Source organism: Chelon labrosus, assembly GCF_963514085.1.
Source record: "Chelon labrosus genome assembly, chromosome: 6".
Classification (NCBI taxonomy): Eukaryota; Metazoa; Chordata; class Actinopteri; order Mugiliformes; family Mugilidae; genus Chelon; species Chelon labrosus.
The window spans coordinates 20,306,947-20,330,405 of NC_140342.1; the positions used below are offsets into that span (position 1 = coordinate 20,306,947).

The 23,459-nt window shown below is 43.8% G+C and overlaps 1 protein-coding gene across 1 annotated transcript in view; it reads right to left on the reverse strand.

Moving 5' to 3' along the window:
• LOC311489504 (retinal-specific phospholipid-transporting ATPase ABCA4-like) overlaps positions 1 to 23,459 on the reverse strand; it is a 36,567-nt gene that overhangs the window by 11,936 nt on the left and 1,172 nt on the right. Inside the window, exons 3-29 of the mRNA XM_084546616.1 lie at positions 23,255 to 23,396; positions 23,025 to 23,164; positions 22,471 to 22,598; positions 22,160 to 22,357; positions 18,423 to 18,512; positions 16,248 to 16,485; positions 15,251 to 15,390; positions 14,547 to 14,663; positions 12,376 to 12,573; positions 10,470 to 10,675; positions 9,353 to 9,529; positions 8,600 to 8,822; positions 8,199 to 8,420; positions 7,790 to 7,994; positions 7,609 to 7,701; positions 6,503 to 6,709; positions 6,060 to 6,237; positions 5,818 to 5,949; positions 5,589 to 5,728; positions 5,352 to 5,489; positions 3,448 to 3,629; positions 3,130 to 3,235; positions 2,283 to 2,488; positions 1,290 to 1,344; positions 976 to 1,035; positions 422 to 582; positions 100 to 224 (exon numbers count right to left, since the gene is read on the reverse strand). Coding sequence (XP_084402742.1) covers positions 100 to 224; positions 422 to 582; positions 976 to 1,035; positions 1,290 to 1,344; positions 2,283 to 2,488; positions 3,130 to 3,235; positions 3,448 to 3,629; positions 5,352 to 5,489; positions 5,589 to 5,728; positions 5,818 to 5,949; positions 6,060 to 6,237; positions 6,503 to 6,709; positions 7,609 to 7,701; positions 7,790 to 7,994; positions 8,199 to 8,420; positions 8,600 to 8,822; positions 9,353 to 9,529; positions 10,470 to 10,675; positions 12,376 to 12,573; positions 14,547 to 14,663; positions 15,251 to 15,390; positions 16,248 to 16,485; positions 18,423 to 18,512; positions 22,160 to 22,357; positions 22,471 to 22,598; positions 23,025 to 23,164; positions 23,255 to 23,396 — 4,207 coding nt within the window. The remainder of the gene's footprint in view (positions 1 to 99; positions 225 to 421; positions 583 to 975; positions 1,036 to 1,289; positions 1,345 to 2,282; positions 2,489 to 3,129; positions 3,236 to 3,447; positions 3,630 to 5,351; positions 5,490 to 5,588; positions 5,729 to 5,817; positions 5,950 to 6,059; positions 6,238 to 6,502; positions 6,710 to 7,608; positions 7,702 to 7,789; positions 7,995 to 8,198; positions 8,421 to 8,599; positions 8,823 to 9,352; positions 9,530 to 10,469; positions 10,676 to 12,375; positions 12,574 to 14,546; positions 14,664 to 15,250; positions 15,391 to 16,247; positions 16,486 to 18,422; positions 18,513 to 22,159; positions 22,358 to 22,470; positions 22,599 to 23,024; positions 23,165 to 23,254; positions 23,397 to 23,459) is intronic.

Below are 23,459 nucleotides of genomic sequence, written 5' to 3' on the forward strand. Positions count from 1 at the left end.
GATCATGTTTCTTTTCTACCATTGGGTCCGTCTGTGGGTGGTGTCACTAAATTAAATCTACCGAGCCATGATTTCACTGTATGTGTCGTGAGGCCTGACCTGAAGAAGGTGAACTGTTGTCCGTACAGCCAGGGGCTCAGAGTCAGACTGGGGTACTCTCCAAACGGAGGGACGATCATGGTGAAGATCAGAGCTATCAGGACGAAACTGGCAGGAAGGACGATCTGGAAACGCATACAGTGGTTAGTTTTGTCTCAAATAAAGATAAACAAATGTCTTTTATCAAGGATTTTTCTCACTGGATTGCCTGTCACAACTTGTAACCGTGATAATTCCCAAATCCCTGGATTCAATGACACAATCATTCACTAAGCCACCCATCTACTCCTCACTGCATCCTTGTATTTATTAGATACAGTACCTGTGCCAGCAAGTCCTTCTGGCTTCTTGTGGCATGGTGGAACCTTTTCACCAGCAGAGCGTAGAACTGTTTCAGGGTCAGAGCGGCACCTTTGACCTGCCTGGAGCCCTTTCCTGCACTGTTGTCTGATGCGTGGTTAGTGCCGTTCACTCCGTTATGTTCTACAATCGGGAAGAAAACAAACAAACATAGTTAGCTATTGTTTCTCAAAGCATATCCATGGAAAATGAAACATTTAGCTGTAGCGGTAGCTGGCTTTGGATCAGCCCTACTGCTGAGATTCCACTGAGCGCATGGAAGCAGCAAAAATAAATACTGAATACTGCCCGATTTCTTGTTTACTGCATAAACTGAGTATTCCAGACGTGGGTCATTTAAATTGCTTGGAGCTCCACAAGCGTGAAGCTCAAACAAGTACAACGATCAAATTTAGACTGTTACAGAAAAGAAGTTTCTGCAGAAATCATGGATGGAAGGCAAAACGTCCTTCCAGCTGACCCGGGTCTAGTATACTCAATAAAGCACTTCTGCCCAGTGGCTCTTGACTCTCTGACCTTCGTCTCCATCTACACCATCTCTGATGCCATTTTGTCTTCCCTGCAACATCCACTGCTCTAGAGGTGGGACACACAAGTGAAAAACACAAAACACACACACAAAACTAGAGGGTTAAAACTGGAAAAGTAGCTACCGTTCACGTCACTGTTGTATTTAAGCCAGTTAGAGGGTTGGACACACAACAATAACCACGTAATAAAAAACAGGTGTAAGGCAAATGGATTAACACAGTTTTACAGAGACAGGGCAGAGGGGTCAGAAATTCAATTCCCAGGAAAAGGCCATGTAGAATATCAGTGGTGATATTTACCAGGAGTGGTGGCATTATTCGCTGCCTCTCCGTCTGCAGTGACCTTTATGAAGATCTGGAGAGAAAAAAAAGAAAAAAGACCTTAAACTTTGTAAAACTTTTTCACGCATTAAAACATGAGCACTTCTTTGCCGGTCTGACGTAACGTGGCATACATCTCATCTCATTTTTCGATTAAATGTACAGAAGAGATAGCGAGATTAAATAGCAACGGCGACAGCTAGGATTCAAATCAGGATGATCCAGTTCAGGGTCGTAGTGAGAATTCTTCTAATAATAAAAGCTGAAATCTTATCGCAGGAGAAGAGTTTTAACGTTTAAAGGAGGAAGCAAGACTTTAAGGACGTAGTAACAGACAAAAAGCTTTTGCAGGCAAATTCAATATTGTTGAGTACTGCACTGAAAACTGTAAATGCAATAAAGTGAAAATACTTCCTTTAATATATTGTTTTGGTCAAAATAATAAAATTCTTTGACCTATTACTGATATTAGAAAGCTGAAGATATTAGGGTAGAGGTGTTAAACTCATTTTAGTTCACAGCAGCAACATAATAGCCTAATAACCTTTACATAACGACAGCTTTTTCCCTTTGTTTTAGTGCAAAGAAGCATAAGTAGATTATAAAAATGTTTACATTTAATGAACTGTCCTTCTACGAAGGACTTTTCTTAAGAAAAATAAGGGTAATTTTGGCGCATTGCTGCCACCTGCTGCTTAGTCTTGGGTCTCAGTGTCATGCTTTGTGCTTTGTCGTGCTCCAACTTTTACTAAAACAGTACGACCCCTATGGGACAAATTAGGAATAGCAGTTACTTAATAAATAAATGTAGTAAATGTCCAGATTGGACCCTTTGGTGGGCCGGTTTTGGCTCCCGGGCCGTATGTTTGACACCCTTATATTAGGGTATATCTTACAATACAAACTGTGCAAGGTGAAAGTAGAGGTTATACAGCAGTATTTTAAAAAGTTTCAACAGAAATATGTCCGTACCTCTTCTAGTGACGTGTCAGAGATGCCAAAGCTGCTTAAACCCATGTCACCAAGAGTCTCCTCCAGCTCCCGGAACAGGCTGGCGTAGGCTCGATGTTTGAAGCCTTTACTGGGCAGCAGATAGGTCAGCTCCTGTCCGATCATCTCGATCAGTTTGGCTTCGGGAACGTGGTGGTGGATGAGGCTGGTGATGCTGTCTATGTCCCCTGGGAGGAAGAAAATTACATGTGAATGTTCCCAAAAATAGCAAAACGGGGCAAGGAGGTCCAAAAATAACAGTAAAATGCATGAGCACATTTATGCTTGAGCAGCAGCTTGGTGTTGCATTTTAAGTTAAGTGTCCTCAGGCAGAAAAAGGCAGAGCAGGCTTGTGGATCAATATCCAAATTATAAATGTGAAAAAAAAAATAAAGTGCTCTGTCTGTTTTAAAACTTAGATAATAGGAGCAACGTTTTTCAGGCCTTGTTGACAACAGCCTGAAAAGATTTTCTCAATCAGCTTCTACTATTAGATAAAAGCACGGCATTTTCCGGCAAAACTGAAAACATTTATTTTTTTATTTTTTATACGTTCTTCTCCAAGTTTTTTTTTTTTAAAAAGGAGACATTGCATGCAGCCATGCACCTGTAAAACTGTATCTTAAAACTGAATTCAACCTTAACCTGAAACCCAAACATCAACCTCCAAGCAGATCTTTAAAGATGTACAAAATGTACTCTCTTTCCAAAAAATGCCTTCTGCAATCCCCAGTAGGACAAAAGAAAAAAAAACATAAACAAACAAACACACATCAGGAGCGGTTGCTCATGAGGATGCTGAAAAAGGAAAAATACAGTTCTTTCTTACCATCCAGAGCTCTGTCAAGGTGCTGGAACTGATTGTGAGACTGATCTTTGTATTTGGTGCAGATGGAGCAGGAACAGGAGCAGTCTGAGGCGCAGTCGCAGTCATTCTGACAAGAGAAAGGGAAAAGGAAAAGAAGAGAACAGCTTCAAGAATGCAAAAATAAATAAATAAATAAATAATAATAATATGTGTGTATTTCCTATATTTCCTGGCAGAAAAGTGAGGCTTCCCCCAGTAGGAGGAAACTCTCCTGACTCAACTTCTACCGCAGAAACAGACACAGATGAGAAATACTGCAGCACAATACTGTAACCTCACCTCCTTCTTTTTGACGTCCTTCCTGCGGCGTACCAGGGTCAGATAGAAGCCGACTCCGAAACAGTTTTTGAGGAACAGGGGGGACCCGCTGCAGTGCAGCTGCCCCTTGGAGATGATGGCGATGCGGTCGCTCAGCAGGTCGGCCTCATCCATGTGGTGAGTGGACAGGATCACAGTACGGCCTGCGCAGGGGACGTACTGTTATTGAAGTGGCTCCACTGAAAAACTTCAACCTGTTCTATGTGCGGTGTAAGTTACCACAGCTTTGAAGTGCCTTTACCAACAGATGCTATTGGTTTTATGACAACAGTTTTTCTTTTTTGTTGTAGATGTGTAGTTGAATTTTTCCGTTTGATCACATCGCTACTTAATTCAAGTGCCTCGGGAGAGCTGTTTCCTTCCTCAGTGTCTTTCTGTGTTACAGTGAAAAGCTGGAGCTAAGCGGTAAGACACACAGATCAGGCATAACATTATGACCAGGTTCCTAATGTTGTGTAGGTCTCCCTTGTGCCTCCTAAACAGTTGTGACTCATGAGAGAATGGACATGGGCCTTCTTAGGGTGTCCTGTGTGTGTCTGTGTCAGGCTGCATCCTGCTGGGGATGGCTGCTGCCATCAAGGAGTGTCATCCACACCCACATGAATGCCAGGTCCAAAAGTTTCCCAGCAGAACATTGTAATGTCACAAGATGGTCAATGTTATTTACTTCTCCTGTCAATGGTCATAATGTTATGCCTGATGGGTATATGGATAGATAGATAGATAGATAGATAGATAGATAGATAGATAGATAGATAGACAACTTTATTGATCCCTTTGGGAGGTTCCCGCAGGGAAATTGACATCTCCATCGTATACAGCACTGTCAGACATACATGTACACGAATTATAGACCCAAATACCAAACACCCAGAAAAGAATAATAATAATAGTGCTTGTAGGAGTAAAATGTGGTTACAATTACAATTTGGAAACTAGAGGATGAACGAATTTTAGATCAAGTTTGGAGAGTAGCCAGCACTATTCAACAAATGCAATCATATAAATGGGTAACGTGACCACGAGGAGCTCAATCGATTCAACAAAACCGTGTAAGATAAATCCATTAAATCTTTGTTTTTACTGTATATGGAAATGCAGGAAGATTAAAATATTCTAGAAAGAGGTAAGAGTGATGACTGAGAAAATTATTTCGAAACAGGTTTTACCGAACCCTAAGCCAGTGGTGTCAAACTCATTTTAGTTCAGGGGCCACGTACAGCACAATTTGATCACAAGGGGGCCGGAATAGAAGCATAATATCATAATAATCTATAAATAATGATTAAATAACTTTAAAATAACAATAAAACTTAATGAACTATCCGTTTACAAAACATTTTATGAACAACCTGAAATTTCTTAAGAAATATAAGTGTAACTTTGGAGCATTGCTGCCACCTGCTGTATAGTCCTGGGTCTCAGTGTCGCACTATGTCCGCAACTCTTACTAAAATCCCTAGGGGACAAATTAGGAATAGCAGTTACTTTTATTGAAGAAATGCAGTAAATGGTCTATGTAATTTTCGCACTTAGCAAATTCATCACGCGGGCCAAATAGGACACTTTGGTAGGCCGGTTTTGGCCCCCGAGCCATATGTTTGACACACCTGCCCTAAGCTATTTCTGTTATATAGAGAGATGCACAGTTTCAGTAAAAATGCATTTTCAGCTGTATTAATTATTTATTTAAGGATTTTAGTTTTCAATAAATTATTAATTCAAGTGGACAGTGCAGTGGTATATCCTTTTAACACAAAAATGTATGTGGAAAAATTTAAATGTCCGTTCCTAAAGTTAAATTAAATAAAAAAAATATACTGTGGGTTAAATTTGGACTTCAGTGGGTTAAAATGTTTTTTTACCTGCTTTGTATTTCAGTAGAAGGTCCCAGATGGATCTTCTGGAGTAAGGGTCCACTCCTGAGGTCGGCTCGTCCAGGATGACGATCTTCGACCCTCCGACAAATGCCATGGCGACAGACAGTTTCCTCTGCATGCCACCTGTGACACGCAATGAAGTTTTAGAGACGATGAATAAAAATAATATCTCTCTCTCTCACACACACACAGATTTGACACGGATCGAAACGAGCCGTCGACCTGAGAGGTTCTGGGCCTCGTCGTCCCTCTTGTGAGGCAGCCCCACGTCCACCAGCATGTCTTCGACCTCCTGTTCCGCCTCCGCCTGGGTCCGACCCTTCAGCAGCGAGTAGAAGAGGATGTGCTCCGCCACCGTGAGACTGTTAAGTTTGCATGAGGAAAGTGTTATTTTTTTTTTTTTACTTTTAAAAGCTGCTGATTGTAATTTGACATCTGAAATGTGACTCACTCTTGGAAAAGGATGTTGTATTGCGGACACATCCCCATTGAGGAGCGGATGATGTCTATATCAGTTCTAATGTCTCTACCGTTGATATATGCTGTGCCAGATGTTGGAGGGTAGAGGCCAGTCAGGATGGACCTGGAAAAGATAGAAACATTCGGTTTAATAGATTTCTAAATATCTAATTTATAAATAAAATCACGAGATCTGACTGTCAAGCTGCTGTGAGAAATCTAATTTCGGCTCACATTGTCGTGGTTTTTCCCGCTCCATTGTGTCCCAAGAAGGACGTGATCTGTCCCTCGTAGAAATTGATGCTGAGGCCGTTGACAGCCGGACGAGAGCTTCCGTCAAACACCTTCACCAGGTCTACAATCTGCACCCCCATTGCCAGGCCCACTGGGTCGGGCTCAAAGAAAAGCTGGTCTGTGTGTGGAGAAAAAAATAAACTTTATCACGAAGGAACCAGCTAATGCAACTCATTATTAATCAATTAAATAAAGTAAAAAAAGACATGTTTTGCTAGATAAAAATTACATCACTGTGAGAGAAAGTTGCAATGGTCTGAGATTTGATTCAGGCGTGGTGTGTTTCCTCTCATGTCCACCAGAGGGCCCCAGAGCGCTCCCCACACGGCAGTATTGTCACTGACCCACTGTATATTCTCCACGTCCAGTCTCCCTGTCCTCACCTTCGTTTCCTGCCTCCTCCTCCTCCTCCTCCTGGTTTGGAGTTGCCTCTTGTCGTTTCATCTGCTCCCGCTCTCTCTCCAGACGCTCTCTCTTACTTTGGTGCTTGCAGATTTTCCTGCTGCCTGAGCCGTTGCAGGTGTACATCTCCGGCGTGCCTCTGCTCTCAACGTCCTTGTCTTGGTTCTCTGGTTCAGGTTCCTCGGGATCTGGAGGGGGTCAGATAGTACGATCTTGTCATAGATTTGTCTGACTTGTAGTGAAAGTTCCCACCTCACAGTCGAATAAGCCTGAGCTGAGTACGAATTTATAGCAGTTGATGATGAAGTGTGAAATATCATCACTCAAGCTCCAGTCATATGGCATGATATGCACCGATCAGGCATAACATTATGACCACCTTCCTAATATCGTGCCGCCATAACAGTTGTGACTCATCAGAGAATGGACATGGGCCTTCTGAGGGTGTCCTGTGGTGTCTGGCAACAAGATGTTGTTAGTGGGGGGCCTCTGGGTCCTATGGGTTGAAGTATCCCACAGATACTTGATCAGTTTGGGATCTAGTGAATTTGGAGGCCAGGTCAACACCTCATGCTGTGTTTCATGTTTATTTTTTTAGTTGTTCCTAAAGCGTTTTAGTGTGTGTGTGTCTGTGTCAGGCTGCATTCTGCTGGGGATGGCTGCTGACATCAAGGAGTGTTATTGCTATGGGGTGGGGGTGCCTGGTCTGGTGTAGGTGGGTGGTACATGTCTGAGTAACATCCACACGAATGCCGGGTCCAAAAGTTTCCCAGCAGTTCTCCTGTCAGTGGTCATAATGTTGAGCCTGATCTATGCCACAGTCTTGGTTTCTGAGCTGTCAAGAGCAAATCCTACTAATCTGCCCCCTTTCAATATCCATTCTTGCTGTTTGTTGTTGTTGTTAGGGGATAGGAAGCAAATCTATCCTGTGAGGTCCCAACTCATTATATACCTTACACTGACCTATAACGTCTTCCACTGGTCATAAGATGCCCCGTCTATCCCCACTGCATCTTAAAGCAAAGTATAGTGGTGTTCACTTCTCTGACAAACCTTTAACCACAGGACTGCTCCTCTTTCGACTAACCTTGATCAGCCATTTCTGCGAGAGAGGGTGTAGGTCTTGCCCAGTATGACGGCTGGAATGGGAAGTAGAACGGTCGACTAATGCCATACTGTCCTGTAGAGGAAGAAAGAAACAATAATCCATTTAATCAATATCACTCAAGAATTAAAATACACTGGAGAGAATATATCAGCAGCCCAACCTGGGAAGACACTGTCCAGATACCAGGCCAAGACGCCGTAGAGGACGGCGTCGAACACCATCATGAGGATGGAGGTGAGGAAGGAGTAAGTGTCTTTCTCTAACGGGCTGGTCTGGATGTTGTTCCACTGCAGACCCAAACCCTGCTCCTCATACCGGGACAGGTACTCCGTGCCAAAACCGAACGCTACCGGGGACAACAAGCTCTGGAGAAGCAAGAGAATGCATAGGAGGTCTGTGATTAACTCGATTTTGCACAAACATAATCCATACTAACTGTATTCTTGCAGAACGAGAATCAAAAATAAATTTGTTTTGTGATAACACATGTCAAATACATTTAGTGCAGTTGAAAAGCTTCAGGTCAAAGCACACATTTGTAGAATTCCCTGAGTAAAAAGTGAGCATACCGCAGCCAGTTTCATGTTCCTGGTGATGCGGTCCTGCCAGGCGAAGCAGAGGACGTGAGGCAGGTAGAGGGTGAAGTAGATGATGCCGCTGCAGGCAGCAGCCAGGTTGGCCTTGTTGAAGAACACACTCATCAGGAAACACTGCATTATGGTGGCCACCGTGAAAGTGAGCAGGAAGAAGAAGACGAGGATGGGGTTGCTGTAATTCAGCACCTTCCCTCCCTGAGATTAAGAAATACAAAAAGAGGCTTGAAGTGAGTCACGAGAGCTGAACACAATATCATCCACAAGAGGGCCCCATTGCACCCTGCAAAAACACCAACCCTCCGAAAGCAGCTGACAAAACTTTGACCTTAATTTCACTTTCAGCTCGGCCTCCGCCTTTCTATCTGTTTCCTCACCATGATGATGGCGGTGAGCAGGGCCGTGCTCGCCGTCATCATGATGAAGCTGTCGATGAACCACGTGTACCAGATGACCCCGCTGTCCACCCCCATGGCTTTGAGGGTCTCCTTGAGGCGCAGCTCCTTCTCCAGCACGATGCTCTTCACGGTCATGGACACGGAGTAGATCCAGGCCAGCACCATGAACATCGGGAAGCAGCGGTTCAGCGTGATCATGAAGCTGGAGGAGAAGAAGTCAGAGGGGGTGGGGGGAGATTTTGAGTTGGGACGCTAGTAATTTAAAAGACTCCTCTGTTTTCTATGATTGCAAAAGAAGTGGACGCATGTTTCAGGATCTTGCATGGAATAGAATAGAATAGGATGTACAGACCTTGGCAGTGCAAACAAAGCAAAACAACATATATATATAAAAAAACACTAAAATGAAAGCAGTTCCCTGAAGTTGCTTTATGTTGCTCTCACAGTACGGTAGAAATGAGTCCACACTATTTCCGCATAAATCCAAACAAGAGCACTAGTCATCTGAACAGTGTGAAATGATAAAAAGTCTTAATAAATTAGCAGTAAGTGAGATCTGTGTGGACATTTGCTACATTCCAGTGAAGCACCGCACTTTCCCATGCGCAAAATGATCTGATGAAAAGCATATTGGCTGCACTTTTTAAAAGATTATGTCTCTGGACAACACCTGATCCCTGGCGTCATTACAAAAGCTGCAACACTGATCTAATAAGGCATGCATTCACTCACAGGTCGTCTACATAACATGGGTACGGCATCTGCTGGACGTAGACCCCAAGCGGCCAGTCATTGCCCGTGTGAATCTTGATGACGCCGTGCTCGATCATGTCCTGCAGGTAGGCGAAACCTCCCCAGATGTACCTCTGGTCCTCCATGGGGTCCGCTCTGGGGCCGGGATCCCAGTACCTGAGGGAGGACGGCGGCAGTTTATTGAAGCTATTTGCATTGTGTCCATTCAAACCTTTGTAATAAGACAGAAGTGTGTAAAGCCCCCACCCCTCCCCACCCCAACACACACACACGTACGCACTCTGCTTTCCGTTAAGCAGATAAGTCTGAGTCAAAGCCCTTTTCACAATCTGATTATTCAATTGCATAGAGACAGGACTCCCACTGGGTCCGTTACATCCTGCTGGTGTGTGGTAAACAGCTAAAAATGTTTGCTCACCCCAGGGGCTGTTGACATACTGTCTGCATATGAATAAAATAATCAAAGAGAGGGGAAAGAAAAACGCAAGCAAGAGCTGCACATAGACGGATGAAAGAGCAGGTGACGTGTTAATATGGAGCAACGCTGGAAGAAACAGCGAAGCCAGCCGGAGAGGGGTTTCCTCCTTTGAGGAATGTGACAGATCCATATAAATTGCCTCATTAATATGGCATTAAGAAATGCAGGGGTATCAAGCTGTCAGGGTTGTTTGAGGTTAAAGGTTGGATCCAAACTAACTCCAATGCTCTGTCAGCTACAGCACAATATATTGAAAACTCTTTATAAATAGCCCTTTTTTCTTGGCTGCCAACAAAGATTAATGTACTGGAGTTTTAGTGTAATAAATTGTATACGCAAGTGATTTGCAAAACCCTGAAGAATTGGGTATCAGCTGATGAGACGGCATGATAAACTAAGGAGGAAAGAAAAGGAAAAAAAAAACATTTGCTATTCAAAGTACTTTCTGGATTTTCTCTTATCTCAAACAGTTTCTCAATCGAGACAACGCGAGGAAACAGCTTCAACGGCGGGGAGTCCAAACTAATCATTTGGCTTCATTTTAAGGGGTCACAAGCCACAAAGGATGAGTTAGCCCTTCAGGAAAAACCATCAATCGGCGCCACGCCGCTCACCGACCTGTCCTTGATCTTGTTGGTGCGCTCCACCGCGTCGATGTCCATGCGGATCTTGTACTTGACGTGCGGGGGAACGCTCGTGGTCCAGGGGTACATGTCCGTGAAGACCACGCCGGCCCAGAACTTGTTCTCCTCTAGCAGGTGCAGGGCCTGGTGGATCATCTGGGGCTCGTCCGTGTTGGCCACAAACTTGTCCAGGCTGATGCACTGCAGACGAAAAGAAGCAGAGGGAAGAGTGGCTGTGGGTTTGGTAACATTCAATCGTTCATTTTCTGCAACCGCTTGTCCTCTGGAAGGTCACGGGGGCAGGGGTGGGGGGCTGGAGCCTATCCCAGCTATCACTGGGCGAGAGGCGGGGTACGCCCTGGACAGGTCGCCAGTCTATAACACCTACGGCCAATTTAGAATCACCAATTAACTTAAGGAGCATGTCTTTGGACGGTGGGAGGAAGCTGGAGAACCAGAAGAGAACCCACCGCAGACACAGGGAGAAAATGGAACCAACACAACTGTGCCGCCCAGGTTTGCTAACAAATATTCCTTTTTTAATGTATGTTTTAAGCAAGTTTTTTTCTGTCTGTGTCTATATTGATGCAAACATCTACGTGTGTCTGTGTCTGTTAACTCCCAGTAAGTATTCTCAACACCGTGAAGCACGACAGGAACACATTGGATCAGATTCCTCCACTTGTTTGCTTATTTTTGACCGGATGTTTCCTGAATCAGACAGATTTCTGACTATTTTCCTCTGCTAGAGCTTTGTATGGCTGCTGTGATCATTTCGGCTGTGCAAAAATATTTAGGCAGTGTCGATTGAGGATTGCAGACCGCGCGCATTTGTGTGTTTTTCCGTGTTTTTCCACTGAAGCGATGTGGTGACACGGGGGAAAACATGAGCGCGACTCCTACGCAGTGTCATTTTCTCACACACACACACACACACACACACTCTCTCCCTCTTTGTATAAAACATGCGTAATTGCCATGTGAAACTCTCACCCCGCGCACACACACAAGCATTCACAGAGCTCTCCAGCCCCCCCTCCGCACACCATGTCTAATGTCTCCATTCACATTACTGTACAATACCCCGAGCGCGCTCAAAGAAAGACGAGAGCCCACTTCCCATTCATCTTTACGGGGGCCATACATTCCCAACACAATAACGCTCACTCAGAGATGGACGGAGGAGAAAGAGCCTCGCTGATACACATGTTCCAGTGGGATTTCAGTGTGACAAACATGCCCCTGACAGAGTGAGAGGACCTGACGCTAGCCCCAGCAGTTATCCTGTGGCAGAAATGCTAGCTGACAGCTATATCTAATTGGCTAAATTGCCTGGGTTTGTTTGCGGGGCTCTGAAGGGTCTTGGCGCTGAACTCGGAGACAAAGGACAGATTGAGATGCCAGCACCGATAGGGGTCTCTCCAAAATCACGGCCTCCTCTAAATCAGACGAGAGAGGAGAGAGGAGAGAGGGACGCCGTGAGGGATGGATAGAGTGATTTGCCTTCTTTTATGCTGCAGGCGCAGGGGTCTGTTTCAATGCAGGGGCCATACACTAAAACAGCACTGAGCTCATGAGTGGGGGTGACTCATTCCCACCTACTCTCTACTTTATCACCGGCTCCACAATGAAAGCGAGGGAAGGGGGTGACAGCAAGCTTGTTCTCTCCACCTTTCAACCTACTGGACGGGGGAAAGCGTCTCTAAAGCAGCGCTAAGTGGCTCGCTCTGTTTCAATGGGCCTGGCAGGAAAATCTCCGGGGAGCAGACACGGAAGACTGATGCTCCCGTCTGTGGAAACCGTCTGAACAAAAAGGCTGAATATCCTCTCCTGGGAACGTGCGAGATTTGGCAAATGGGAATTATCCAGCTGAATCACAGCAATAGGAACAGGTTCGTTACCTCTCCATACTGGTTGAACATGCGTATGATCTGGTCGGTGGTGTTAAATATGTTCCTCCAGTCAAAGTTTGGCATTCCCGCCTCCCTCTCGTCATCCAGACCGTTGTGCAGGAAGTTAAGAATGTCTTTGGAGGTGAAGTCCGTTTCCACGAAGCTATTGTCCACAAACTGCATCACCGTAGGGTTCCTCAGGGTGTCCTGCAGTGACGGAGACAGTGCATTTACTAATACGCATTAAGGTGTAAATCATAAACATGATCCATTTCTATCAAGTTTAATACAACATCCTGGTTAGCTGAAAAACTGCCACAGGCAAGTTGACATCTCAGAAGTGATTGTGTCCTACTATCGCTGCTCTCCGTCCGGCTGGCTTCTCCCCTCCATGGAAGATCTACCCAGTCCCCACTGACTTACAAAACAGTGGGACATTCTCTAGTTTGAAGTGCTGTCCTTGGGCAGACGCTACACGACTATTAAAACACGAACAAATTGGATAAAAAACAGATTTTACTCCAGAGTACTGCTAGATCTTGAACTCTTTTTTTTTTGTAACGTATTTTTTTATTCAAATTTTCTTTCAACAATTACAGTATCAGGGCACATCATACATATATAGTTAAACATTCATTCTTATATCAATGTCCTTATTGTTCAATGGCAATGATGGTGTCCTCTTCTCGTCTTCTGTAATCAGTCCATTTTTTACATTTATCCTCAAATTGTGTCTCTTGTAGTCTCAGTTTATGTGTGATTCTCTCCATTACAAAAATCTCTTCCACAGTGCATATCCACTGCTCCTCTGTCGGGGGGTCTACTTTGTACCACATTCTGGTAATTGTTTTTTTACTGGCTGACAACAATACTTTAACCAGATACTCATCCTCCTTTTGTATTGTATCTTGTGTTAGATTCCCCAAGTAGAGTATCTTACATATTTTTGGTATCTCATATCCTATTATTTTTTGTAATAGATCTTGAACTCTTTAAGAGAGCTACATTTTCACCTCCTCAAGAAGAATCGGTCGTGCAGTCAATATAAAATGTCCCTTTTTATTTTTATTTTTACAGTCTTGCCGTGTTTGTACTCTCAAGGTTTTCAATTCTCTCGTACTTTTCACATGCAATGACAATAAAGGCATTCTATTCGGTTCTATTATATCCTTGCAGGACAAGAATGTGGCAGGCAGTGCAGTCAGTTAGCTACTTGAAATAGACTATCAGGTTATTCAAACAAGATATATTTATATATTTATATATATAAAGACACGTTTCATACAAGTCAAATTTGTGGCTTGAATTTGACTTCAACACTGTGTACTCTATGCTGTAATAAAGTTTTACTATAATGAAGCTAAAGTGAAATTTCAGTAAGGAAGACCTGTTCCTATTACTATACTCTATTTGGGCTACTTCTGCCGCTCCATTCTCTTCGTAACTTTCATTTTCCCTCGCTATCAAAATGATTTGTTCTTAAGCCGTCTGCGTGCAATGCATTGATATAGTCTAGTCGGCATAAAGCCATATGGAAGTATGTAAAGCTAACACAAAGGCAACTGTTTGAGGTTTCCTGAAGACGTTTCACTACTCGTCCAACTTTTCATTTCAGCATGGTTTGAGTCTGTTTTTAGCCTTCCTGAAGTCTAACATGAGTCTGTTAGAACTACCGTGCTTTGTTCGTACCTAACTTGTTTTTTTTTTGGGTCATCTAATTAGCTATCTAATTAGTTGTGAAACGCAAAGATCTAGGAGCATTCTTGTTTACGTTTAAGTGCAGTGGCTGAATCAAATCTAATCTAATCAAAAAATGCAAATGTGCAAATGTTCATTGCACACGCTCGTCTATTCTGGACCGGCTGCACTTAAAATTGAAAAATGCACCTGATGAGCTGATATCAGATGATTGTGAGGAGTCAGTTTATTTGTCATTGATACTTAAGTAGTAGCAGGTATTGAACTGATAAATGTCAGTCGTCTAGTGGTTACTGGTGGTACCGGAGTTGAACCGTAAAAGGGAAAAACAGATCTCTTATCAATTGATATGTTTGGGATATACTCAGGATGCATGAATTCCGTTATGCTAACTTTAACTGAATTCCATTATTCCACAGTTTTGTTGGATATCTAGCGCAGGGAACTAGTGTACAGCTGCCATACAGTATGTGCATCCATACCCGGACCATGTTCATCTGGACACTGCTCTGCAAGAAAGCCCAGAGCTGAGGTCCCACCTCCTCCCAGGCCTTGAACATGTTCTGAAGCCTCTCCAGCTCCTCGAAGGTCGTGTTGGCCTGGACACACACGAATACACACACACACACACACTTCCAATTAAAGTCGAGAAATATATTTCAATACCAGCAATGGAGAGGCAACATATAGTGCTGTTACGTGCTATTAACATTGATGTCAATAAGGAGCCATGTGGAGTTTAACATTTAATTTACCAAAGCTCTGAGCTGCGAAACACTTCAAACAGCATAGGTAACGAGAAGACAGTTACATTAGGTCAGCTGGCTACGCTCTCATTAGCCGAACCCCGCTTGAAATTGAGATCTGCTTTGTGTCAGGAGCAATGAAAGAGACGTGACGGATCTGTTTTTCCTTCCACTCCCGCACCCACACATTCAATTTATTGTTTAATTCTCCCCTCCTCTTCCCTTCCCTCACACCGCAGCAGATCCACCCCCCTCCCCTCCCCTCCCCTCTATCCATCCCCTCCTTTGCTTCGGTAGTCAGCTCATTCCAGAGAGGGGTGGGGGGGTTTGTATGCATATACACAGATACCGAGGGTGTTGAAAGAAATGGAGAAGGAGAGAAAAAGTGAGCAGGGAACGAGAAAGAGGTGAAGGGTCGGGCTGGAGGAGGTCTCTCTTACGCTCTTTAATATCTTGTGGACGGCAGGGGAGTCGGGGGTGTACAGGATCTTTCCCATCAGCAGGGGCTTGACCGAATTCCACACAATTTTTGTGACAGGGTTGGACTCCAGGGTTTGCATCAGGGAGTTGCAGAAGGGAGCTAAGGGTAGAAAAATTGCACAGAAGAAGTCGGTTAAGAGGAAAGCAGAGACAAAAAAGGAAGATAGAGGAAAAGAGAAACAACTTAAGCATTCATCCTTAAATCCTCCACATATGAACACCATTCACATTCTATTAAATAAATTAACAATAAATTGAACTGAATTGTCATCGGTGTATGTGGCCAACACCACCAATAGGGCACGTAAGTGAACTATAACATCTCACATTTTTTGTGTAATTACAGCTGTGCTCCACTTTGTAATGCAGACTACTGCACCACTGCACAATGCAATTCAATGAAAATGAACACAGCAAAAAATCAGGAAAAACTACCTGTGAAAAGAAGTGAGACAGCTCAAGGAAATAAAGGAATAAAGGAATAAAGAGTTTTTTTGCAAAAACATTTTTTTCTCTTTTTAATTAAATTGGCTGGAGCTTTCTTTGAAGTACATCTTTCTTCTTCAAATCAAGTTCAGGAAGGCTAAGAATCTCCATAATAAATTAAACGTTATGAACTCGGAAAGCGCTACTAAATGGACCAATATGATTTTCTTAGTGGCTGTTTCCAAGGTCAAGAATACCCTCTAAGCATTAAAGCCAAAATGGATGAAAAGTGCTTGAAGAGCTCTCCATGACAGCTGTGTTGTGATCAAAGATGTCTACTGAACAAAAGCAGCTACTAAATGGACCTTTTTTTAAGGAAAAGTTTCAAAATACAACGATTTCTTTTAGCATCTGCAAACACAGTATACTATGATTTGATTTCTAGTGTGTATTATTATTATATGGTAAAAAGTATAGGCTACTAAATGGTATATAACACAGTTCATGAAATGCAACTGGCTCTTTACTTACTGGCAGTGTCATCATAGACGTAGTTGTGGCTCTTGGTGCCATTGACCCCCAGAAACACCTTATAGTTGTTGTCCTCGTACCAGTTGAAGGACAGGACCCTGGAGCCGCCTCCCTCTGGATATCCGCAGAAGAGGCTCGACACGCTGGACATCAGCTGGGTGAAGGAGGAAGGACCGCCGGCTCGGAACAGAGAGGAAGCCGCCTTGAGAAGCTCCTGAGAGCTCTCCCGCGCCATGAGCTGTGCAAGACAAAGACAAGCCCGGGTTGAAAGTGTTTGTCTCTGCTTGCATTTTTTACCCCTTAACGTGTTTATGTTTTGAGACCCACATAAGATACATGAATTCATGCCCCTCAGGAACCTACAGAGTTTCGATTTAGCTAACCGGCAATATGATTGTCACAGTGCTATTTTTAATATTTGGGAAGTACAAACTTAAAACACAAGGACGAGGACTGCCATTCAAAGAAAATGTCTTCTCAAACCACTGACCAAATATTCAATCAGAATCTATAGTCGCATGGCTCTATGAGGCCGTACAGCAGCGCTAAGTGCCTTAGCGTTAGCATGCTAACGTGCTCACAATGACAGTGCTAACATGTAGCAGGTTATTAGGTTTTCTGAAATGTGTTTATAGTGTTAGTGGTGGAGCTAAAGGAGAAGTCATCTGGGGACCATGATGGCGTCTTATATGTTTCAGAGATATTTCACCCTGTGTATAACTGGCGAAATGGCGAACAACCAACTTTTCACCTACAGGATGAATGAATGTTACGTATTGCTGGGAAGTGTAAACAGTACAGCTTTTTGACCTTTATCAGATAATTACACTGAGGGTGGATATATATATACAGACTCCATGTTCATTCATACCCTGTGAATTTCACAACATAAACCACCACGAGAAAACAATAGTTATAAAGATAAGCAAACATGTCAGACAGACGCCCCTCTCCTCAATGATAGCCGCAGCCTGGACTAAATATCCTCCTATTGACCGAACAAAAATAGCTTCATCCAAGTCCAGTGCTCTCCAGTACGTATAATTTCCTCTCTTAAGAAACACGGAGGAGTTGGTTTCATTACCGGGGGGGATAATCAGACACAGCTCCACGGATGTAATCAGAAATCAACCAATTTAAATCTTCAAATGTTGACTTTTACCCATTCCATTAGCATAAGGTCAGTGTTATTAATAAAGCCGGTGATGAAAATGACTCAGTGGTCGTCTATGTCGCCCACTCGAGGCAGAACATACGTGTGAACACGCATGGACGGCACAATCCCAATTCTGTCGCCCTCGCTCCCTTTTCCTCTTTTTTTTTTCTTCTTATTTATCATTTCTCACACACAAACACAGAAGTGAAAGGAAGGAGAGGTTGTGTAATGAGAGCATTTGGCTCGCCTTTCTGTCACCACGGTGATGCAAAGGTCCCACCTACAGGATGTGTCACCTCAAAGGAATGTTCCCCCCTTTCTCTGTCTCCTTCGGCCTCCCCCACCCGCCCCCGTCTTTCTCCCTCTACCCCCCCTGGCCAAGGTGATGATGGGATACACTGTCACCCCCCTGGGAACATACAGTGAACGTGCCAAAACACACATCTCAATCACAGTCATTTGTGTACGTGTGTGTATCAAATGCTAGAGGTCAGATTCAGAGACACACACATAAGTTACTATATATATTCTATTCTATTATATTCATTAACCTGTTGTATTTCTTAGGTTATTCTATTCTATTCTATTCTATAATAACTATTATATTCCATCTCCTAGGTTTAAATCTTTTTCTTTTCATTTTTTCCATACAGTTTATCCATTTTATCCAACTGTTCTGTTCGATTGTGTTCTATAACTCTATGCTATATTCTTTTAAATGATTATTCCATTATTCGTCACATAGACCGAGCCTCGCGCACGCATATCTGAGCGTGCAGAGGCACATCAGCGCTCGTACGGGAGCAACGCACGGAGGCTGTTAACACACACGTAACCCCCCGCATTGTTGCTGCGCCCATCACTCAGCCTCCTCTGCGAGCGACTCTCAAACAGGGAGCAGCGGAAGAGGCGAGTTTCCTGCAGGACTAAAAATACTAGTGCCTGTGATCCTGCAGGACTCCAGGAGCGGAGGAGAGGCACAGGAGTGGAAGGGATTGAGGGCCTGTGGGGCCACTTACAACTTGGATCTTCTCCGACGCTGCCTTTAGAACCTGGCCCCAGAAATGCAGGTCAATCCCCTTGGAGCTGCTGTCCATAACCCTGGGCATCTGAGGAGATAGAGTTGGAGATGCATTTTGAGAAAAAATATTCGTGCAGGGTGAAATGAAAAGTTCAAACACAATTCTTTCGGCCGTTTGTTTTTTGTTTTGTGTCTGTGCGTCCCAGGATGACCTTAGACAGATAAACATGTCCAGCAAGAAGCCAGCCAAACAACGACCTATACTGGAAACTTCTGAGAAGTGTTTGTTACCTAAGGAAGGAAGCCATTTTTACAAAGACTTCATTGAAATTGGAATTAGCAGCCTACTGGGCAAAACAATATTAAATTATACAATCTTTTTCTTTGTCACGCACTTTGGACCCAGTGTAAACCAACAAAGGAACTGTGTACTTTGGTGAACCTGTATCAAACTTGAGATCCATCCAGTTGTTTTAATATGGAACGTCGGTAACGCTATTCCCTCAACCTCCTCCGGTGACCTCATCTTCTTGAGAAACCATTAGCAGCAGGGGTTTGAAAACGCCTGGTCAGGGCAGAGTGCTGAGGGTGAGGAAACCCAGGGTGCCAAAACAAACACACACATGAGATATCCTTCCTCTCGCATTCCTTGCGCCTGCATTTCAATGAGCGAAAAGGAAGGAGAGAGGCGGCGCGGCGAGGAGGGGGAAAAGAGAGAAAGCGAGGGAATGGGAAGGGAGGGCGTCGGAGAGGTCCATGGAAGAAGGGAGTCGAGAGCGTAATGAGGGGAGGAAAGTTGTTGCAAGGCAGAGGTCACCGTGGTAATGGGCTTTAAAACTTAACAAAGCTAAAGGGTTAAACGCAGAGATCACTACTAAGATGCGGCTGTACTACAGTACTAACACCAAACACGGAGGGAGTACATGCACTTAGTAAATGACTCATTCACTAGCGTTCACTGAAAATGTCAGCTACATTTGTACGGGCAAATAAAACAGGTGGAATGATAAGTGGTGTTGTAAATCTGTAAATCTGTAAAAATTCCATTGTATTGCGTTTAAAGAATATTCCTTCTTGTTTAGGGAGATCGCATAAAAACTAGAGTCAAACAAGACGAAGCTTAAGTGCTGTATAAAATATAGTTCATCAGCAAATTTGATGCCATTTCATCCAATTTTCAAGGATGTCTGGCATCCACCCACCGGTGACCGTGAATGTCTGTACAGACTTTTCATAATAATGCATCGAGCAGCTGTTGAGATATTTCAGGCTGGACCAACAGAGCGATGTCGCTATCCCGAGAGTTTTGAACCACTGAAACTAAATACGCAAAGTATTTAGTCAAACCAAGAAGGTGATATATCCAGGTGGTCCCATGAAAATGTTCACAAAAGTCCATATGTGTACGTCGTGCCCATAGAAAAGGTATCGGATCATGGCGATCTTAAGAATTCACCCTCTGGGGACCATGAATGTCTGTACAAAATTTAATCGTAATCCATCCAGTACAGTGAATATGTTGAGATATTTCAGTCTGGGCCAACCAACCAAAGGTGGTGCCAAAAATAGGCCAAGGGACAGTCACTGTTTTTTGCCTTCACCTTCTGGGGACAATGAATATAAAAAAAATCCATCCAGTGGTGATGTTTAATTAGCAATATGCTACCAAATCTTACACAATGGACGTTTATTGTGTGGGTTCACTGGCAATTTTCATTCTGTATTCTCTGCAAACGAAGAATTTAAGATGTTGGCAAAGGGGATGAATATGTCCACCAAGGTCCATGGTAAACTATGCAATATTTTTTTGAAAAGAAAAGTCACTGATCGTTTGAATTCACCTTCTGGGAACCATGAATGTCTGCATGATAGCCTCCCTTAAACTTAGCCACACACACTCAGGCTGGGCCTCATTTACAAAACCATTTACACCACAGCTTCTTCATTAGTGCAGTTTCTATGGCTTCAGAAAGAGGTAATCAGGCACGCTGTCACACTCCCACTCTTTCAGTCTTACAGTCGGGTTTTTCAGCAACCAGACAACCAGGTGTGCTGGCAGATATGTTTGACTAAACTAATTTGACTGGCACAAGATGTTTAAGTATTTATACGCGACGCCGCGTCGTGTCTTACAAAACACCTCACAGGCTATAGGCAGGCCTTGGCCTAAGCCCATTAGAGAAACAGGCCAACGGGGTTAATGCCATGTGAACTCCCCTGAGCCAGTCACCTGACTCACTCGGCCCTGAAACCTGAACTCACCCATTAAGAAACTAGAATGAAAAAAAAGTTTAATTAAGTTAAAAAAGGATATGCTGCAGCTTTCTTTTAGTGCTACTTTTATTCTTTTTTAAAGTTTGCCGTGTATCTTAAAGGGGACACATTTATGAATATTAAAAAAAAAGAAAAAAAAGAAATGCTGAGAGGGAATGTTCTTCCTTTAATTAAAATGTGATTAATGGTGTAATAAAAGAAAGAAAAGAAAAGAAAGGCTGTGTTTTTCTGCCTGTGTGTGACTTTAATAAAACCATGTGTAAACAGTCTGAAGCAGAGCCTGTGCTCTCTCTCTCTTTCAAGAAGCCAAATAAATCCAGTGACAGAGCGAACGGCTCTAACGGAGTCACCTGCTGCAGGCTACATCCAGCTACCAGGCCACACATGCAGTGTTGACAGCACAACAAACGTCGACACGGAGCAAAAACACACGCTGCAATTCACACAGAGGACGTTTTGTGTTTGTATTGCTCCCCAAAACCAGCGCGGATATATTTACAAGTGCCACAACCGCATCCCATGGAAACGCAAGATGTTTCTGAAGCTGGAAAGCGCGACCACACCAGCTTTGTTGTTTCTAGAAAGAATAATAAAGAAAAAAGCCGCAGTGGTCAAACCCAAATTTTAGGATTAAATGGGATCAGCTGGCAGGAATGGATTATAATCATAAATCATCATAAGTACACTGATCAGGCATAACATTATGACCACTAGAGAACGGACACAGGCCTTCTGAGGGTGTCCTGTGGTGTCTGACAACAGGATGTTGTTAGTGGGGGCCTTTGGGTCCTATGGGTTGAGGGGAGAGGCCTCTGTGGATCATCCCACAGATAGTTGATCAGTTTAGGATCTAGTGAATTTGGAGGCCGGGTCTGTTCTTCATGTTTTTTTGAGTTGTTCATAAAGCGTTTTTGTGTGTGTTCCAGTGTCAGGCTGCATCCTGCTGGGGATGGCTGCTGCCATCAAGGAGTGTCATTGCTATGGAGTGGGGGTGCCTGGTCTGGTCTGGTCTGGTCTAGGTGGGTGGTACATGTCTAAGTAACATTCACATGAATGAATGCCAGGTCCAAAAGTTTCCCAGCAGAAAATGGTCAACTTTATTTACTTCTCCTGTCAGTGGTTTTAAGTTTGTGGCTGATTGGTGTACATTCCTTCAATTACAATTTGCAGGGCAATTCTGAGAAATCAGAGACATCGTTGCAAACAAATGAAGTCATAACAAAGACCTGGTGCCTTTATGAGCTCTATGCTGCCAGGGCAGGAAGAGAGAAATTCCACTTCCCGCACGCAGCACCTAAAGCCTTGCAGAGGATGTTAAAGTACCAATAATGACTGGTCTTTAGATGGGAAAGCACAAAAGGAATTGACATAAGCAGGAAACAACAAACGCAATGAAGGTCACGAGACACACACCACCATCATCCTGTTGTTGTGTGATTCACTTTCAAATAAGCCACTGACCACTTTGAAGATCTTGAAGAAGTCCAGGTTGGCATAGAGGATGTCCTCTATCTTCTGCAGCCTCTGCTGGCTGAGGGCGCACATGGCGTTGCGGACCCCGTGGAGTCCCATACGACTGGGGAAGATGATGAAGCGCTCCAGCAGGGCCTGGCTGCACGCTATGTCTTTCAGCTGCAGGTCTGGGATTCCAAACGCAAACTGGACGACAGCAAAAGGAAGGAAAGGTGGAACGCACGCATACATCATGTCATTCAGATCGCGTTTCAAAGAATCAACACAGAAATGCGCCGCGAAAAATGATCCAACTGCACCTGTTCCAGTCGTATTTGTGCGTTGACGAGCTGGTAGACAATGGAATCCAAGAGGCCGGCGTCTCTTAACAGGAAGGCCGTGAGAACCTCGTCATCCTTCAGTATATCATTTATCTTCAGCCCACGGCCTGGATGGAAAATCATGAACAGAGACAGAGAAAGGTCAGAATCGGGGGAAAAAAAACCCAATATTGGCCCCCAACCTGTACTGGACTGCTCAGAGGAAATGATTCACAGCCACATGGAGTGACAGGGATTTGGGGATTCACGGACAGGAGATGAGCGTTTATAAGAATCTCCCTGCCAAGAGGTGAAGTTAATTTTGATAGAAGTAATACTGAGGATGGAAATGTCACACATGAGTAAGACCTCAAATGGAAGAAGAGTGAAGAAAAAGGAGTTTTTACTCTTGATAACCTTTGTGTAGAAAGCCACACTCAAAGATGGTCCTTGACAGTGTTTTTCTGTTTGAGTTGAAAAATGGCTTTTACTCACAATTTTACTCTCGGGAGAAGCGCTACTGCTTCGAACCGTTCGTCACATCTGTCCTTTACCTGAAACCGAAGATGGGTTGGTGCGTAAGGTGTCCATGAAGTTGGAGAAGGACGACATCTCGCGCCAAAGCCGGCCAAGCTGCTGGACCTCTGTGTCATTGAGCAGAAGCTCCTGGGCATCAACATAGAACCGTGCCAATCTGGATGCAGCCAAAATGGAAGAAAAATTAGATAGAGTAATAGAGTTTAAATGGTTCCTGTTACAGTTTTTCATGTTTGGCTATGCTTACACTGAGTTGTTATAGTTGGACACAACGCCTGGAGACTCTCCTCGGGTTGGATATCTGAAACAGGGGTTGTTGGCGTTGCAGAAGATGCCCTGGATCCAGGGGAGGATCCCTGTTGAGGGCATGGCCTTGTTGGGGAAATGACCTGAAGAGACAGACATGAATTTAGTGGGTACGTAAGGTGATATTCTTCCAAATGAGAAGAGCT